General features: G+C 41.5%; 1 protein-coding gene across 3 annotated transcripts; it reads right to left on the bottom strand.

Moving 5' to 3' along the window:
* Positions 1-649: 649 nt before the first annotated feature.
* lpin1a (lipin 1a) lies at positions 650-17,991 on the bottom strand. 3 transcript variants are annotated; one of them, XM_054769603.1, is made up of 24 exons: positions 17,798-17,991; positions 13,412-13,612; positions 13,105-13,200; positions 12,044-12,140; positions 11,765-11,978; positions 11,245-11,313; positions 9,046-9,138; positions 8,787-8,901; positions 8,058-8,223; positions 7,585-7,737; positions 7,417-7,510; positions 7,089-7,288; positions 6,789-6,882; positions 5,767-5,836; positions 5,069-5,155; positions 4,745-4,837; positions 4,626-4,675; positions 4,429-4,552; positions 3,985-4,133; positions 3,824-3,910; positions 3,598-3,750; positions 2,806-2,920; positions 2,595-2,698; positions 650-2,511 (listed from the first exon to the last, which is right to left on the bottom strand). In XM_054769603.1, exons 2-24 carry the CDS (start codon positions 13,601-13,603, stop codon positions 2,340-2,342), a joined length of 2,787 nt encoding a protein of 928 aa, XP_054625578.1. In that variant the 5' UTR covers positions 13,604-13,612; positions 17,798-17,991; the 3' UTR covers positions 650-2,339. The 3 variants fall into 3 exon arrangements, with proteins under 3 accessions (XP_054625578.1, XP_054625580.1, XP_054625579.1); XM_054769605.1 differs by lacking the exon at positions 9,046-9,138 and having other exon boundaries at positions 17,798-17,990; XM_054769604.1 differs by lacking the exon at positions 5,069-5,155 and having other exon boundaries at positions 17,798-17,989.
* Positions 17,992-20,689: the final 2,698 nt, after the last annotated feature.

Here is a 20,689-nt window from a genome sequence, read left to right as displayed (position 1 = left end):
GTCCACGTCTGGAAAACATTTATTGAAACACACGCGATCACGAGTCTTATTTTCTCTGATTATATCTACTGTTTTGGATAATTTGAGTGTAAAAGTGACTACAGTCCTTCGTTTATAGCGGTTCCAGACCTGACCTCGATAAATGAATATCCGCGATATAGGATTCAGTGTTAATAAGTTGAACATTTTCGTAGTAGAAAACCTGTTTATGACTTTCTAAATGCGGTCTTTAACATCATTAGAGCCCCGCGGACATGAAATAACACCCCTATAGTCACCTTTACACTCCTGTTAGTCATTATTTACAACACATTGCGCAACTCTTATGCTGCAGGGACTCGAGACGGCCGCTAGCTAGCAAGCTAATTAGTGTGGGCCTTGGATTTATTTCTTCTAAACTTAAGAAGCCAAAAACTTTGCACTTCCACACGGAACGGGAGGGGAACTTTTTTTCACTCCCTCATGTCGGACATGCCATGACTTCATGCAGTTGAAGGTAATGTAATGTCTCAGTGTTTTGTGTCATTACTGCCGCCTAGTGACCACAATATGACACAACACGTGTATTTCAATATGCTTTGGCTAATAATAGTAAAGAAAAATCAAAGAAGGCATAAGAGGCATACACAATACACAAAGACCACAAAGGCAGACTTATCAATATTTGTATTAGATCTTTCACAGAAAGAATTAAATGATAAAAATACAAAAAAGACATGGGAGGTGGATTGCATTCTCTGTAAAATAAATGAGATCTTACAAATACTACTTCATAAAACAGAAATGAGGTGGCCAGTCACTGCTGTAATTATTCATGATGATGCATAGCAATGTTACCATTAAAATCACTTTTAAGGTAGATTACAAACATTTTTGTGTGTAAAAAAAGAAAGAAAAAAGAACCAAAATAATAAAATCACCACAGCTTGGTGGTGTGCAGTAAGTCAGTCCACTGTTTGTATTCACATTCAATTAGCATGAGAGTACAAGCGCTACTTGACCGCATTTGCGTACTTCTAAGTTGTTATGGTCTCTCATTCTATTGCTTTCGTTAGCACCAAAGGTTTAGTGGATATTTACTGATTTTTGTCGTCACATTAGTTCATATTTACAGCCCCCACCCCCCCCCACCCCGTGAGGTGTAAGGGAATAGCATGCAAGACCCATCTAAAAAAAAAAAAACAGAGTATTTCCACATAGCAGTGATAGAAGTCGACATGAAAAGGTTGCATTGATATGAACGAGGACAGTAACACAGTGTGTACGCGTGTGTGGAACTGTCGCTTTCACAGTAGCGTGGTCATGTGACCACATTGGTCAACAGCTGTCTTTTAGTTTGAGGTTTGATTGACTGCGTGGCTCCCGGACACTTTATTAGGTACGCTTATGCGATCTATTCAGAGCACTTTACAAAGATAATAATGACCAGTTTTGAGAGGTATTGATTTAACAGTAGTCGTAGTCTGCGTCATGCTGAGTGCTGTTTGTAATATGTCCCCCTCTCATGTAGCTAAATGTTATATTTTATTATAATACTACTAATAATAACCACATACTATGTATCCCCAAATACGTATTGACATTGCACTGAAATCTGGTATATTTAACACAGAAACAACATTCAAACATATACTAAACAATACTAGAATATATACAAATATAATAAAAATCTAACACAAAAATATATATACAAAATCAAAATACAGTCATAAAAATCATTTTAAATGTATACAAAATATGTTAATAATTGAGACTTATGCTGTAATAAAAATAGTGATAATGATGCCCCACACTATTGTCCTATTTCATTTCAATTAAGGGACATTCAAGTGTCAAAATATTAGAAGCAGCACTTACATGTTGTTAAAGTCATTAAACTGAGCATTATTATCTTCATACTGTATTCCTTCATATGTATCAAGAATATTTGTTGAAATAATGTGCTAAATGGGTAAAAAGTCCCTGATGATGGCTGGATTATACATTTCATAGGTATACATTATATTACGTGTGTGTGTGTGCCAGTTAGTGTGCAACGTGGAGGTAATGAAGGATTCAAGATAAGAATATTGTTTCAAGTCATCGATTGACTTGTGAGCTGTGCTTTTGTGTGTGAGTGGTTGTGCATTAAGGACGTTGTAGAACAAGTAAGTCTTCACATCTGCCCCTCAATGCCTGTTTTGTCGGCCATTTTGTGCATTTCTTGAGGTAATTCCGCACTTCCGATGGCTTCCTACTTTACAGAGGTGTAGCGTCAGTTTGCTGTTGAACAATGGCACAGTGTTACGGTAAATCACATTCAGGATCGCGCGTCTTATCTTCACCGTGTCCACGCGGGCTCATTCAACAAGAAGCTGAGAGTCCTCCTGTTCCTCCTGTGTGCTGCCATCAGGATGCTGCTGGCTCCAGTAGTTACACTGGTCTAACGCATCCGAACGGGTGAAGTCTGCTTCTTCTTTGCGGAGTACGATAGGAAAGACGTGATCCACCATCTCGCAGAGACGACCAAACCTAGACATAGACGGTGTCGCCGGAGAGGTTAGTGCTGGAGGACCCGTGCGGCACACGGATGCGGCCACTGAGAGAGATCTTACGAGGAGATGTTGGTTTTGGCATGCTCCTGGATCAGCTCCCCTTTGGGATTGACAGTGAAGATCCTGTTGAGGGGAACGCCCACCTCCTTGTAGGAATACACGTCCTGGAATCAGGCACATTTCATTGTTGGAGCTCATGTTCAAATACTAGTCTCCAAGTGTGTGTGTGTGTGTGTGTGTGTGTGTGTGTGTGGCGGTCGGGCGGTCTGACCGTAGCTCTGTTGCCAAAAGCAGCATAGAAAGGTTCAGTATTCGGGTAGAAAAGTTGCTTGATGTCCGTGAGACACTCAATCTTAAACTTCTCTGGTTTCTTCTCAATCACCTCCCTAAACAACACAAACACACAACGTGGTTTTTACACTGCATTGTCATGCCTGGCATCACACACGGACATGTGTTTTGTGATCCTTCTTGTGTCCTTAAAAAAAAAAAAATTCTAACAACAAAAGCAGAGGGCACAGGATTATTTGAATCATTGTTATTATCATCTTATTATTATTAATTTTATTATTATTAATAATAATATTGATATTATTCTGATATTCTATTTATTATTATTACAAAAATAACAAGAGATTAAACATATTTTAATAATGTTTCATAATATAATATTAAAGGGAAGGCCACTTTCCACTGACCAGGAAGTCACTGTGCGCCTTTTAATGCTAACTACAGAGTAGTTATGTTGCGGTTGTCGTGTTACGCTGCTTAGTGATCACGATTAAGTTAATACTACAACACATGTCGACAGATTTTCATAGAAATGATCCCTTTGGTTGTTAAATTGAATGTCGGCCACGTGCAGTATGTCACCGAGACTTAAACAGGCACTTTATAGCACAAGTAAAAGAAGAACTCGGTGGACCGGGACTCGATGGATTTTCCCGACATAGATGAGTTCCACTGTAATAACATCTACATCTGACAGCCTGTCAATCCATTTGTCATCAATTCCAGCTCTTGTGTTGAATCTCATCCATTCCAGTGTCATGTTGTGGCTGACCTGTGCAAGGCAGAAAAAAGGCTGCTGGGGCTGAGCAGCACTGGGCCCATAGGCAGCATGGTTCCTCTCTCATTGACCCAGTGCAGGTAACCTCTGGTCATGTCTGCCATCCCGATGGCCCTCGCCGAGCAGTACATGAACTTATACCCATTCCTGACAAACACAACCACAGCTTGTTGCACGGTAGAATGTTGTACATGAAGAAAGGTTATGAATGTGCACTCACTGGCTGACTTTGTGGTAGAGCCTTGCGATGCCCTGGTGAGTCCAGTCCTTCCCCAGAGTGGGGAGGATGTGGCCCAGTGTGTCCGACCTGCAGCCACAAGACAACGTTCACCTCTGAGGGGGGAAAAGATGGAACTGAAGCAGCTGCTGGATGCGGCAAACCTAGTGATGGTTCCATCGATGTCGGAGATGACCAGCTTGTCGTCCCAGTTCCACAGATAGATGGTTCCGTGGCAGCGACACGTGCCCTGATACTGAGTTGTCACGCTGAACACCACCTCGTTTGGACCCTCCTTCAGCTGCAGGCTCGCCTACAAAACAACCAGGATTTATGCATTTATGCGAAAATGTACACTTTTGCTCCAATTTTAGACTTACAACCTCCCATTATTTATCTATATTATTTGTTATTATCTTATATTGATTATATATATTAACATATACTATATAATAATAATTTTTACATAAAACTATATTATACAATATATATTTTATATGCATTAGTATTATGATATTTGTTATTGTTATGTAGATAAACCTGTCTATGAATACAATAAACATGATTTTCTTTTTCAAATTAAAAGGAACATCCGCTAGAAGTCATACCAGCTGCTCCGAGGTCAGCCTAAGCGTCTTCTTGTAACAAATGTTACCAGAACCAACAAGGGACTCAGACTGGCCGGTACCAGACACATGGTCCTCATCACTTGAGGATGACTCATCTTTCATCCTGTCAACAGACAAGACAAAACAGAATATGATGTAAAATAATTAAATAGAGTGAGTCAGGGGTGTGGCTTTACCTGCCTGCTGTCGCCATGGTGATCTCTCCCGCCGTCTCCGTCGCTGACTCCTGAAGGAAACAAAAGGTCAGCATGGCTTCGTGTCCTGGATGACTGCGCTTCGCTTCCGTTCCACTCACCGATTTAGAGTCACTGGTCCTGCTCCTCCAGGAGAACCACCAGCGCCCGCCTTTCTTGGGCATCTTCTCCTTCATGATGTTCTCCACAGAGGCCTGCACAAATGCATGCACATACCACGCACAACCCACTGAAAAAAAAAATCGAAACTCACAGAAAAAACTCCAAAGCGTAGAACGGGATGGCGTTAGGAAACAGCAGAGGAAACGTTGGAAAGTAAAGCACAGCACAATGACCTGTCGCTAGCTGAGCAAATCATAAAAGGGAGAATGACAATCAAGACAGACAACTGACATGCTCGCAGTCCAAAAAGTTGAATATCATACCGGCTCAGACGCTCTGGAGCCAAACAGACCAGGGAGGCAGTATGAGAAGAGGCCGAAAGCAGAAAAGAAATAACTCAAACACCAAAACTTAGCATGCGCAAACATGGGATGGAATGTAGGAGACACGACGTCGGCAAATAAAAGGGAGAACAGGGTAAGAAAAGGGGGACAAAGACATGACATTATTAAAGTGTTAGGACGCTCACAAAACTACAGCTGGATTTCACTCTGGTGTAAAGGCAGTGTGTTTTGGTACATTTGTCATTGTGCACCACAAACAAATTGGAGCCGGAAACAAACTGGTTGAATTTCAAGTATGATACACCAAAGTGAAATTAATTAGTGCAGAGAAGAGGGGATGGAAAGGTTTGCAAAGCTCTTAAAAAAGCGCCCAACAACCATTAGTGGTACAAAAAGGACACTGATTTGAAGCCCCGGTATTTTAGCAGCACGTAGCGCTAATGTTAAAACACAGTGGGTCTGTCAGAGTGCAGTACACAACTTTAGCCGCTAGAGGTGTGTCACACTTCATTTAACACTCATTCACTGTTATTTACATAACTGACGCAATACTGTACGACAAAACAGATGCTAGCATCATGTCTAATGTATGGTAGCGAGTGTAACTTGACGATAATGAGATATGGCAAATACATGTAAGCTATATGCAGTACTGTATATCGCTGGAGTGGTCTTACCTGTGGCAATGGTTTCTGGTAGACCTGCATGGCCAACATGACAGGAGCTGCTGTGCTCCAATTGTAGTACCTAAAATACAATACAGCAGTGTCAATAGCCCACTGAAAATTAGCTACACCTCCCAATGCAAAATGTCTGCCCTTGTTAGCTTTCAGCTCTTGTATGAACAGTGAGTCATTAAGATCTTTGGAAAAACCTTGGAGTCATTTGACTGGGTAGGTGTACCTAATAAAGTGTCTGCTGAGAATAAAAACACTTTTTTAGAAGGTTTAGTAGGGCTGTCTAATGATTACAAATTGTAATCAAATTAATCTCAGTTTTCTACTTAATTCATGATTAATAGCCATGGGGGTACGAATTTGGGGTTCGTACATTATAGCGATCTAATTTATCTAATCTCTGGAGTTTTTCCAAAGAGATTATTACATGGCTGTTTGACGTGTGTCATAAAAGGCAGTGTGCTAGCATGAATTAACTTGAGACACGTGCACATTAGCACTCAATAAGTCATCAAAACTTACCTTTATGCATTCCCACATCGTATCAGCATTTGACACCAAATATGAGGTGAAAGAAAAATGCTAAAATACAGTAGTAGTCTATCTGTGCGGCCAGATAAAGTTAACACACGCACAATGGACATGCATCAAGTGAGACGGATGTAACACCGAGAATCCGGCCACTTTTCAAAATAAAACATCTTGGAAATTTATTTTTCTTTCTATGCGGCCCGGTACCAAATGACCCGGGGGTTGGGGATCACAGTTATAGAGAAATAAAAATAAAATAAAAATGAAAATTAAATGTCAATGAATATAATTAGATTGTCCTATTTTATTCTATGCTGAATAATTGCTATATAAAATAATAATCATTAAAAAAAGATTGTTGTGGCTGTTGCAATTTATCTACCACAAAAACAAAAGCGCCACAAATCAAAATCTTAAAAATAAATAACTTGCAGTATGTTAGTGTTCTGCATTGCGTGGCCATGAATCAAATACAGTATAGTCGCGCATACTTGTTGCCAATCTTCACCACCAGATTGGGATCGTCGATAATGGAAGGGTTTTCGGAGAACTGCTGGTAGGTCACTGCCCTCTCCTGGAACTGTTCTGTGGAGGTGCACAGTACATAGAAAGTCCCAAATGTTGACATTTATCTGAGTTTTGTGTAAAATTTTGCACCACGCATCCAACTTTAAATATGCTACTAAATGCAGTGTATTACCACTTAGCCACATTGTACAAATGCCAGTGGGTGTGCAGCGCTACAATACCACTAAACCAAGGTTTCAGCATCACTTCAGTGCTGGTCATACCTTGGGTGATCTCCTTGTTGTCGCTGAGGCCGCCGCACAGCGAAATGGCCACGTGAGGGAGGTCGCCCATGTGGTCCAACAGACTGTCCAGACCGCTGTCTATCCCGCTGCTGCTCACCGACTGTGGAGACTGATTAGCACTCCTCACATCCATCATCATCATCTCTGTGTCCACCTTCATTGAGCTGCTGCCTCCGTCACTGTGGGGCAATTACTGCCAGTGTCAGCTTTATTATCTACAGTATGTGAGAGTATACTTTTTGACGGCGCAAGGCACTGGACGTCATTAAATTGTGTAGCTGTACATAATAAAGTGTCCAGTAAGCACCTTTTAGGGAAGTACAGTGCAGCGACTTCAGGCTCCAGTTCTGTGATATCATCCAGATATACTCCATCAGTGCCAAGGTGTTGGCTTCTTTTCTCTAGTAAGACATACAGTATGGGTCAAACAATGAGGCGTATCTCATCTTACTGATTAAAAAAAGAAAATGCACACCTTTCCTCTTGGAAGGTGAGTCTGTTCTTCTGACAGGACTTCCTCTGTTCCTGCCTTCCTCCAAATGATCAGGGAGGATGCCGGGGGACACTAAACATGTTGATAAACTCTCCATCTCTGCGCATGACGCACCCACACTCTCCACTGTGCTTCCTGTGGGAAAGCCAATGACATCATTTGTGTTTTCATCACCAGGATGTTGCAAACACTGACTTTAGCACTCAAAAGGGGGCTGATCTGTGCATCCATAGCAGAATACACTGCTGTGATGCCTCACTTTACAGCTCCTACCGCTAGAGGTCACTAAAGTTGTAACACTGACTGATCAAATATAATAAAACTTCATCCCTGTGACTGTACAATCTGAAATGTAACCCAAATCCTGGGATAAATAAGGCGTTTAAGTATTACTGTACAAAACAATAACAAAAAACCCATATCAAGCTTTCCTTGAAGAGTATTTTTCCACTTACCACCATCAGGGTGCTTGTCAGCATATGTCTCTTCTTGCTGGGCGGTATAAAGATTTTTTGAGGGTGGCCCGGTGTCGCTGATGGTCTTGAAGTGAGTGCTGGAGGACACTGGGATGGTGACTGATGTGGCACTTTCCTGCTTCTGATGGGAAGTCAGGAAGGACGGCTGTAAGGCGAGAAGAAGGAGTCACAGAGTTTGTTTAGTCAGGTAGACGACGCTTTCTACGTGTTCAAGTCTGGTGAAGGCCCCTCGTCTGTTCCCTGCGCACAAAGCAAAGTCTAGGAAGGCATGCTCGGAGGAGTTTGGTGTGAAAGAACCATGGAAGCGTGGAAGTTGTTATAAGGGGGAGACCAACTCCATACTTTATTGCATTTTCACTTCATTTAAGTCAAGTGTGTCCAAAGTACGACCCAGATTCCAGAAATAAAATGAAAGCAAAAAAAGCTGAAATGTAGATATCGTTATTTTTAAAAACTTCAAAACATTTTTTAGCCTTTTTAAAAAAATAAAAAAATATAAAAATATCGAAGTGGCCCTCGCACCCTGGATGGAAAAACAACCCTGATGTAGGTGTAATACGTTCATCCATATTGTGTACATTCTGTCGTATTAATAAAAGTTACATTATTTTCTTACTGAGCGGTTTACTGTGTGGTAATATTCACAACAATACGACATGCACACAGTTTTAAAATAAGATCTAGGTGTGTGTATGCGTGTGTGAGTACCTGTGCAGCTTGTGGCAGCTCCCCCCAGGTCCACAGCATCTCAGGGTTGTCTTTTGCCCGGCTGGCTAGCTCAGAGTCACTCTTGGGCGTTGAAGACAGACAGTCATCTGCGTTGCTGAGAGAAGTCACACACTTTAAACCCATTTGGCAGTAAAATATTGAAATATATATACTGTAGATAGTACGTTTGCTGAGTCAGCAAGTGCGTTTTGTCCCCTCGGGTGATCAGAGAAGGGTTCAGTAAAAGTGGAGGTGATACCTAATGTGGGAGGGGAAGTGAGAGGTCTGCTGTGGACAAGAGATGGACAGACCGCAGGACAGCGGGGTGGAGAGAGTGTCCTTAATCACATGACTACAAGAAGATAAACAGATAGAGGTGAGAAAAACAGAAAGAGGAGCTAAGAGAGAAGCAAAGACAGGCAGCGAATCATGTTAGATGTACCGTAGTCCCCAACAAGCAGTCATGATTCAATATTTGACCTCAGCTACCTCAGTTTTTCTTGCATTTACTGTACAGTGGTGTGAAAAAGTGTTCCTGTGTCCCTTCCTGATTTGTTGTTGTTACTGAAATGTTTCAGATCATCAAACATTTCAATATTAGTCAATGACAACACAACTGAACACAAAATGCAGTTTTTAAATGAAAATTGTTTTTATTTAAAAAAAAAAAAATCCAAACCTACATGGCCCTGTGTGAAAAGGTGACTGACCCCCAAACCTAATAACTGGTTTGGCCACCGTTAGCAGCAACAACTGCAATCAAGCGTTTGTGATAACTTGCAATGAGTCTCTTACAGCGCTGCGGAGGAATTTTGGCCCACTCATCTTTGCAGAATTGTTGTAATTCAGCCACATTGGAGGGTTTTTCAGCATGAAGTAGTCTTTTTAAGGTCATGCCACAACATCTCAATAGGATTCAGGTCAGGACTTCATGCTGCAGAACCCAAGTTGGTTTCAGTTTGAGGTCACAAACATTCTCCTTCAGGATTTTTTGGTAGACAGCAGAATTCATGGTTCCATTTATCACAGCAAGTCTTCCAGGTCCTGAAGCAGCAAAACAGCCCCATGCCATCACACTACCACCACAATATTTTATAGTTGGTATGATGTTCTTTTTCTGAAATGCAGTAACTTTTACGCCAGATGTAATGGGACACACACCTTCCAAAAAGTTAAACTTTTGTCTCGTCCGACCACAGAGTATTTTCCCAAAAGTGTTGGGGATCATCAATATGTTTTCACGTAAAATTGAGACAGGCCTTTATGTTCTATTTGTTCAGCAGTGGTTTTTGTCTCGGAACTTTTTGGCCCCGTGTCTTTCTTATGAATCATGAACACTGACCTTAACTGAGGCAAGTGAGGCCTGCAGTTCTTTGGATGTTGTTGTGGGGTCTTTTGTGACCTCTTGGATGAGTCATTGCTGCTCTCTTAGGGTAATTTTGTTTGTCTTGCCACTCCTGGGAAGGTTCACCACTGTTCCATGTTTTCGTAATTTGTGGATAATGGCTCTCATGGTGGTTCGCTGGAGTCCCAAAGCTTCAGAAATGGCTATAGAACTTTTACCACACTCAGTTAAGCTATGCTTTAACATTTGGCAATCACTTTTCCACACAGGGCCATGTGGGTTTGGATATTTTTTCTCCCTTAATAATAAAAAGTTTCATTTAAAAGCTGCATTTTGTATTCAGTTCTGTTGTCATTGACTGATATTTAAATTTGTTTGATGATCTGAAACATTTAAGTGTGACAAACATGCAAACAAAAAAAAGAAATCAGGAAGGGGGCAAACACGTTTGCACACCACTGACTGGCTGTCAAATGAAACTACCATCCCTGGCAAAATGAAGAAGACTCTTTTGAAAAAATGACTGGTCGAGAGGACAAGGATGAATGCAAAAAAGGGGTTCTTGGTTTGGCAATATGTAACTACTGCCTGAAAATATGCTTGTCTGCTACATGCTGACAGATTGATTTAGACTCATTTCACTGGTGTTTTTGTCTTTTTCATTGTCCAATTGAATTGTAAATGTATAAAAAAGAATCCATGGGGTTCTTGCTAGCAACTATAACCCTTGAAAATCAGTGACAACAAACATGCATCAACGGACGTATAAAATAATCAGATGGCGTTGAAAATAAATAGGGTTCTGGTTATGACTGCTTCACTGAAAGAACATCAGAAAAAAAGTCGTCACTGGCCAACAGGGGACAAGGGTGACCCTTTGACCCCTGGCCATTTTGAGTCAGCTGTAATTCAAAATGAGTAGAGTTCTTTCCTTTTAATTGAAACCAAGTGAGTTTCCAATTTTAGAATTATGAACTTATTATATGATGGGCTGCTTGGTGGCGACGACAGTGATTCATACGACAGAGACTGGCAAGGTTTCATACAGGACAGTAGAAATAATTTAACAGTGTACCTAAAAGTGTGTGTGTGTTTTTCGGGGCCACATGTTACCTCTGTGGATGGTTCCAGTCTGAACTGGTGTGTGTGTTGGCAGCTGACCCTTCATCGCCGTATAGTGTCCTGGTCACAAAAAGACACACACACACACACACACACAGTTTAACCAGAACACAATTAACCAGTTTGTAGAACATTCATTGTTTGTGTTGTGGAAATGTTGTCAAGCGTGCTCCTCCAATTCTCTCTTTGACTTTAATAACACCGAGTGTGTGTCTCAGGAATTTTCCCATCCCATCCATGAGATAAAACTTCCTAAAAAAGCCTGGAAAGCCAGCAGCAGCAGCAGCGAGGACGCCGCTGTGGTCCATTATGTCAAGGAAACAGAGAGCACTGTGGGAACAGGACAAATTCTTGGAGCGCCTCCAGAAACCGGAGCTGCCTTTCAAGGGGCTTTGCGCACTCAAAGACAAATATGCACATGAAATCTCCTCTTTACATGCGTGTCACTTGAAGACTTTGCAACAAGAGGGAGAAAAAGAGAATTTCTGATCTATCACAAGGACAGACTAACCTGCCAGCGTCACCTTCTCTCTCCTCATCAGAGCTCAGGTCAATAGTAAACATGCTGTCATCATCCGAAAACTCCTCCCCGCTTTCGTCCTTTCTTCCTCCTCCACCGTCTGGCCGAGCCTTTCTCCTCCTCTTCCTCCTCTTCTTGCTCATCCCTCCGTCACCCTGCTGCGGCCCGATGCTCTGGGCAGGAAGTGAGCCGCACAGCATGTTGTCTGTGTGGAAACACAAGAAAGTAGTAGTTTTTTTTTTTTAATTGTCACATTTTAAAGCGGCATACCGTGGTGACGTGTGCTACTCCTGCTCAGCTGGGTTTCCATCAACTCCGCTCCTGTCGACATGATGGGTGACGTCGCTAGGTATGCTGGAACGACTTCCTGTTAGGGGAGGAAGTGATAACATATGATTACAGCATATTAAAGAGGCCATTGTCAATGTATAATTTCACTTTCTTTTCTTCCAGGGGGCCCATAAAAACACTCGAATCCGGTGTCTTCCACTGCTTAGAAAGGCTGATCGTCTCTTCCGATGAATTCAATTATTTTATTTATTATTATTTGCCTGGCCTTCTGACTGTCATGCACATACCGGCGAGTGTTGTGCGATTTACCCTTGTGTGACTGACGATCACACCGTGAGCCTCGAAAACTCACCATACTCCGTCAGGTGTTTGTTCTTCAAATTAAAGCTTTTTAATGTGCTCGGTAGTTTCCGTGGCATGTGTTGGCAGTTAACTTCCACACGGCAATCATGATTGTTTTTGTTTTGGCACGCCTGCGCACTGCGAAGGAAAGCGGGAGGAGGACGCTGCCCAAGACATTACACCGCACGCTGCGCCGCTATAGAACAAGACACAGGTGATCGTCGTTGGAAGGCATTTATCAGCATATGCCGATCACATGATTTTTCACGTAAATCGTTCCATACTGATCGGTGGCTGATTGATCGGAGCATCCCTACTTATTTGTATGTAAAACGTCTTATTTTCTATTATGTCGACTATATTGGGCAATACAAGTGTAAAAGTGACTACAGGAGTGCTATTTCACGTCTAAAGGGCTCTAATAATGCTAAAAACCATATTTAGAAGGTCTCAAACAGGTTTTCTATGCTCTAACTACGAAAATATTCCAATTATAAATAAGGAATCCTACTTCACAGAAATTCACTTATCGCAGTCGAGTCTGGAACCAATTAACCGCCATAAACGAGGGATGACTGTAAAGGCATTTTCAATGTAATGCAATGGTGGTCTGTTGAAAGGTAAGCTGTGCGTGTCCTTCATGCCAGCATGATTTGTTTTGTGCTGTGTTTGCTTGTTGTGTTGCCGTCATCACTCACCAATGTGTTCTCAGCTTCTTTAACAAAGAAGGCCTCTCCATTCTCCCCCAGTTTCATGTGCAAACTCACTGGTTCCCCGTTGATCTCAATGTCCACCTGCAGGAAGCAAAATAAGGATTGGCATGGATGCAATCATACGTACATTGTTTACAGCGTTTCCTGAATGATTTACACAATCATAAATTGCTGAATAAACTGATGATTACTGAAGAACACTAATTTGACCTTTGACTCCAATGTCAAGATTCAAAATAAATGTAAAAAAAGCCACACAGATGCAAAGCGTGAAGGAGAGCTGCAATCTCACCACTTTCTCCCGTGAGCGAAGGACGCCCATCTTGCCAAAGCGCACGTGGAAGGGTGAGCACTGCAGGGAGCCATTGGGCTGCCGCACCACAATCACATCGATACAGCCGGACAGCGTGGCAGGGTTGAGGCCTCTGTACAGCTCCTTGACCTGCACAAACACCTGGCCCGCCAGCTGACCCACATAGTTCATGGTCTGGAACTGAATAGACACAGAGAGAGATTCACTGGAGGAATGCTGGAGTCAAGCACACTTTATTGTTCTGAACATGTTTTACTGCCATGACTCAATTAGTCCAAAATCATGGGCTGGGTGAGCTACTATTTTCTTATGAGTTCTTCTGTTTTCCTTTTTGAGTTGGGAAAAGTTAACTCTGGATGTAAGCGTTCGTTTGTATGTTGCTACGTGAAATCAATGCGCCCAAGAAGGAGGTTCCGGTAATGCTTAAAAAGGACCAAAATACGGCAAAATACTGTAAGTATTACATGTTATCATGAATGTACCTGTTACTACATGGTCACAGCATGGATATAAAACCATAAAAGGAGTTGGAGGTTTTTGGAGGTGTTTTAATAGTGGTCTTTGTCAGCGGCATAGATGTGTCCCATAGATGTGTCCCATAGGTGTGTCCCATCACGTGCAGTGAGCTGTCTCTGTTTACAGTATATCTTTAGAAGAAAAGAGAGAGACATGTGTGTTCATGTCTTAAATAAGGATTGTGGATGATTAAAAAAAAAAGTGCAGTTTTCCTTTAAATTCTTTACATATTCTAACTTTTTTTAATATGATTTTATCTTTTTTTTTTTTTTTTTTTACTTTTTTTTTTACTCATACAGTATATGTTTTTTGTATTTATCCTTCATCACTGCATAAGCTATTCAGTTCTACACACTGTCTACTTTTTTTCTCTTTCATTAGAAAATGGTGACACTTAAACACACGGAAGTTTACAAAACAGACGGAACAAACAAAATATTGTAAGTGTCAATATCTTAAACATATGGTGTGAATGAATTATCAGTAACAGATATGAAAATATAGGGAATCTTCCTATGAAGGGATGGGGACAGCTGCTTCCAACTTCTTTTCGGACATGTAAACACATGTCGGAAATAAATAAACCATACCATACCATACCATACCATACCATACCATACCATACCATACCATACCTATCGTGCTCACAGCTTCAAGGGAGTGTATTTGCATGGTATCCGGGCATTGAAATTTCATTAAAATTATCTGAGGAAATAACCTAGTGTTCCATAATCTTGAGGTGTTGCAAGATGAGTTCCTGGCACATTCCAAAGCATGAATTATTGATCGTGTCATTCCCAGCTACTCAGACAGAAGCAAATATGCATAATTTACTTTGCCCGTACTTGTGTCAGTATTGGGCTGCATGGACGCAAAAAGCACAAAAATTCCCCCTTTTTGAGTGAGATTAATGATGCTGCACTGATCCAGTCCCTCTGACCCACCAGGCAGTTAAGTAATGCCCACAATGCCAAACATGGCCTTAGGCATAGCGAGAGTGGACAGGGAGATAAGGGTGTTGAGTCAAGAAGCATGAGGAAGTGACAACAATGAATCTAATAGTGATTGTATTGCATTAACTATGAGGCCTTAAACACAAGGACTAATTTAAGGACTGAAGACGCATACAAAAAAAGGAGCGTGTTGGTTGATGTGCTAAAAAAAGGATTCATGACAGATGGTTTCATGTTTTGGCAGCCTAACATTCAAATGATCACTGCAGATTTAAGGCCTTCTGCTGCAGTGAGCTCACATGACACACAGCTTGAGCTATTTCTAATAGGCTCTCTGTGTTCCAAACAGATATACGGTAGTACAAATAAAGTTGGTGTCCCCTTTGCAGCTCAAAGGTCACTGATGCGCTGCACTGATGAAGTCCAAATTTGCTTGATGGGCTTTTTCCACATCAAATTCATCTAAGTATGCCTTGATAGACCTTGCTATGGTCAGTAGAAACAAAACGGGCCTTCTCTACAGTGTTCTGGAGACTAGAATTTTCTAAAAATGTCTTGTTAAGATGGAAGATTGAGGGGGGCCTGGCCCAACCTCTGATTTATGCCTGATTGATAAATGAATTGATTAAGAGGCGTGTAGCAAAACATCTGACATCCTCACTCATCTAAAGCAGTGATTCTCAACTGGTGGGTCGCTCAGCCGTTTTCGGTAGGTCGCTGAGTCTCTGCCAAAAAAAAAGGACCCCATTTCTGTGAATGCACATCGCGTCGGTGCTATTCGCTTGCTATGCCACCCCCAGGTAAGTACCGTGTTTATGGGCGACTTGGTCAAGCTTGAGAGGGAGGAGAAGGACATTGAGTGTGGACTTAACGAACCATCGGTCCGACACACATCTAGATAGCTACAGTAGATATCTGCTGGAGAAGAGCGAGGCTGAGGCATAAAGCCAAAGCTCATGTTGTGTTGCATGGGGAAATTCTGCCCACAATGAAGACTACCAGGCACAGTACGATGGTACTGTTTAATGCCCAATTCGATCTATTGGCCCTGGCAGAGGGGTGGTCTATAGAAGAAATGGTCCTTCTATTATTATTAAACTTACATACTGAGTGTTGAATCAGAGAAACTGGACTCGCTTGATTTTTAACTTGGTTTCACTTCTTATCCACCTGCATGTGCAAATGCTCTCCAGATATAACATATCAGAAAACCTTTCACACATTTTTTGTTCAAATACTTTTTGAAGTTGTGGATAAAAACATATTGTCACTAAAATGATCATGAAACTTTGTGCTGTCACACCGTGTTATTTTTGCACTGCCTAAAATTCAAACGGCACTTTAATGTCTTTTCATTAAAGGGACAGTTTGCAACTAGCTCAAATTACACCGTGCATGTGTGTTGAGCCGGAGGAGGGCGGGATATAACGCTTGCAACACGTTCAAAAGTTGGTGCAAACAGACTTTTTACATGTACAATTGAAATAAATGTGTTTTATTAAACAAATAAGACTTTTGAGAAGTTTATGTTAAAACATTTGCGCAATTTGGATTGCTTCTTGTCATTGAGGGTGATGGTGTGTCCCGCAGCCAAACTTTCTATAGTTGAGAACCACTGATCTAAAGCAAACGTACAAACCACAAATAAAACCACACCCCCTATAACAACAACATGGTATCTCCCGTGACCTTTTATTACTGACCTTTCTTTTTCTTTCTTTGAATAAATCCAAATACCACTAAGGGGCGCATCCTGAAAGACTCACTGTACCATAACAACACAATGTCAGCAGTAGTGCACAACAGTAAATTAACTGTTTACATTCTGCACATACCGGCGACAGCAATACACACACTATGTCATAGACGTATTCTTTTCATAATAGGTTTACTTTTGTGCAATTTTAATTACCGCTGCCAACTATAGCCACAATAGTACACATACTGTATTGTATTAATACCTCTCTCATAGTGTCAACCAAAACAGAGCATTTTTAGCTTCGTAGAGACTGAATGTTGGTACAGTTCTTCAAGTGTCTTTTGCAGCTGGCAAAGTAGGCCAACACATTATTCAAACAAAATACATTTCAATTACAAAGCATTCTACACTTGTGCAAACATTTTATTGTGGTCCCTATATTACGTCTATAAAAGATTGCTGCTGTTCAATTTTTTTGTATAAAATGTCACATTGTATATATATGTCACCATGGCTTAACAATGCAAGACGTGCACACTGATTCATGAAGTCATTGTCAACACTGACCATGTGCAAATACACACAACGAAGCAAATGGCCTTGCACACTCTCCCAGGACATTTCTTCCATATTAGCCAATCACAATGCGCGTTTATTACGTAATGACCAATCACAAGACAACTACCGTGGGGGTCATTCAGTGTCATTTCGTGTACATGCACACAGCTTGTGTTATCAACAAACAACCCACAACAGGGACCTTCATGTTTTGGACACTTTCACTACCAGCATGTGCAATAACTTCATTTCTATTTACAACTAAATATAGCGCAATATAGTTCAGCATAAAGCATTAATAGGATGATGAATTTGTAAATAAACTACATGGAATGGCCTTTGTCAAGCCATAGTAATGATCTTTGGTTACATTTGAGGCTTAAAACAAGAACATATTAATAATAACAATATCTTTTCCTGTAATTCATGTGTGGCGTTACATGTAAACATCTTCCACATGGGTGAGGCTCTGCAGTGTAGTGTGCACCGCCGCACACCATTCAAACAACCGCATTGAAAAATGTACAAAACAAGCCTTGCACCAAGACATAACGCTCCATATGCAAACACAATATGCATGTAATAAATACAACAGTCAGCCAAAAGCGTATTGTTACCTGATGCAGTATCATTACTTACATCGATAACAGGCTTTGCTGCTGCTTCTCCCGGGTTCTTCCCGTCCAAATCCGGGCCGATTGAATGTGCTACCTGTGTGTCCTCAGGTCAAACATTGTCACAAAGCTCCTCTCGGATACGAAAGCTGTTTTCCTTTCCTTTCTGTTGGTCAAGGCTGCGTCGCTATTTAAACTGCAGAAGAAATATTCCTCCCACTGTCGCCGCACTGCAAATAAACTGCCCTCGGATTGGTCGGGCCAGTGTGACGTCAACATTGCCTGTGATGTGGTTTAAAAAAAAAAGTACAAATATTTTGAAAGCTGTTTGGCCCGAATAAAATGATTGGCGTTCACTCACCACTGTATGGTATTTACATACTTGTGAGTGGCACGCACACACACACACACACAAAAGCAGTCTCAGAGATGTAACCAACATTTTGGAGTCATTGTGTGGTTATGATAGGCTATACATTCAATGATAGCTAACGTTAGCTACGTTAGTAGCTAAACTTTGCCACACCATATTATTAGCTGACAACAAACATAACTAATGTGTGGGTGTGGGTGTTATTTGTAATCTCTGAGCAGGAAGAGAGTAGGTTTATAATGCTTTAAGCGCACATTCGAAAGTTTGGGCCCTCCATGCAGTACCTTACGGAGCCCCGGAGGGGTCATGGGGAAAAACAATTTTGATGGGCAAAAAAAGAAAAAAGAAAGGCAAATTTTGGTGTGATTTCGCAAAACTTTTGCAAGATAAAGCAATAACTTTTGTGAAAATGTTGTGTTGTGTCGGAAAACTTTCTAAACTACATGAAGCTGCACTAACACTCCCAGTAATCCACAGAGTGAAAATCGGTTGTAAATGGACCATTTCATTTCCATCTTCAGCATTTGCGCATCCCATCCGTCCATCCTTCTAGCGCTTATCCGAGGTCAGGTCGCGGGCGGCAACAACCTAATCAAGGAAGCCCAGACTTCCTCCTCCTTGGCCACTTCGTCCAGCTCCTCCCGACGGATTCCGAGGCGTTCTCAGGCCAGTTGGAAGACATAGTCTCTCCAACTTGTCCTGGGTCTTCCCCGAGGCCTCCTACTGGTTGGACGCGCCCTGAACACCTCCCCAGGGAGGCGTCCGGGAGGCATCCTGAACAAATCCACAAGCCACCTCATCTGGTTCCTCTCAGTGTGGAGGAGTAGCGGTTCTACTCTGAGTGTCTCTTGGATGACAGTGCTTCTCACCTTATCTCTAAGGGAGAGCCCGGCTACCCTACGGAGAAAACTCATTCCGGCCGCTTGTACCCGCGATCTTGCCCTTTCGGTCACTACCCAAAGCTCATGACCATGGTGAAGGTAGGAACGTAGATCAAACGGTAAACTGAGAGCTTTGCCATTCAGCTCAGCTCTCTCTTCACCACGACGGACCGATGCAGAGTCCGCATCACTGCAGACGCCACACCAATTCATTTGCACATCCCTTACAACACAATTGTAGCCTTATAAGGTGATCTTGTAACTATAGGAACAAGTTTTCAATGACCCATGATGGTTGTTCGGCTTGTCTTTTGAAAATAAAATGCTAACATCCCAGCTAGTGTTGCTGGAAACATATCCGTATCTTTGAGTACTGGCACTCCAAAGGAAATACATTGATGAGCCATACATCGGATGATTTCACTTGTGTGCGCTGCGTGTCCTATCAATAAACATTTATAGGACTGACATTTATGCTGCTCTTTAATTCGTAGTAAGTTGCAATATAATATTGCACAATTTACTTGTGTAACTTCCTGGCAAAGAGATCCGTCCATCCAGAAGTGGGGTACACCATGAATATAAAACATAATCATGTCTGCTGTGCCTGTATTTAGTCTGTGTGAAGCACACTCTGGCTGGGCATGAACGTCTGTGTATGTGTGTGTATGTGTGTGTGTGTGTGTCCTTTGCAGGAGGCTTCTCTTTAACAGGAAACCAGATAGTGTAACAGTAAAACACCGTATCCATGCATATGCTGAAGGTTACTCTCGGCCAAATCACACAGGCATCGCTATTAGCTTCACTTTGGTTGAAGCAAGGACAGATGATAGTCTTCTTTTCTTATCATCTTTTTTTTTTTTTTACATGTTTTAAATGTTTTGTGTGTCTTTTGTGTGTTGACAAATGTCCACCGTTTTTCAACATCTACAACAATGTAATCTGATTATGTTAATGTTATGTAATGGGCCACACACTTGATTTGGGACAAACAGTTCCCTCCATGAAGAAACAAATGTTTGTCTCCCTCACTTGGTCGCTCCTTGGCTGAGCTGTATGTCCATGTGTTTTTTGTACTGCTGCCCAGTGATTCTCAGAACCAAACTTCCCAAGTAGTACTGGTGTCCAGTAAGGCTGAATGCCTTTTAATTAGAGCTCACAAGATCTCGTGAGATTAAAACGTAACAAGAGTTCTCGTTCAGAGGAAAATGTCTCGTGGGCAGTAAGCCTGGGATGATAATAATGAAATTATCACACAATAAATGAAAATAAATTTGATCATTTTGCCCCCCTCAATATATTGCCATGTGCATGCATGTCTGTTTTCCTCATATGTCGCCTCCAAACAGGCAGGAAGAGAATTCACTCTTTGCATTGGTTTCAGTACCTTGCGGCATTTGATTGTAATTTTATTACAATCTTATATTATATCGTATACTTTATGATTTTAGCAAGCAACATAAATGCTCCAATTAGTTTTCCTCATCACATCACACATTTGTGTGGCCACTTACTGCTTGGCCGAATTCATAGGGCTTAACCCTAACTTATTAACCCTAAAAATTTGGCATATGAAAGCCACACCCCACTGGGTTATTGGAGTGATTCAACAAGAACAGGAAGTCATAAAGACACACAAACAAGAAAATTACTTAAAAAATGA

This window comes from Dunckerocampus dactyliophorus, chromosome 3 (assembly GCF_027744805.1).
Source record: "Dunckerocampus dactyliophorus isolate RoL2022-P2 chromosome 3, RoL_Ddac_1.1, whole genome shotgun sequence".
Lineage (NCBI taxonomy): Eukaryota > Metazoa > Chordata > Actinopteri > Syngnathiformes > Syngnathidae > Dunckerocampus > Dunckerocampus dactyliophorus.
This window is presented reverse-complemented; position numbering and strand designations above follow the sequence as displayed.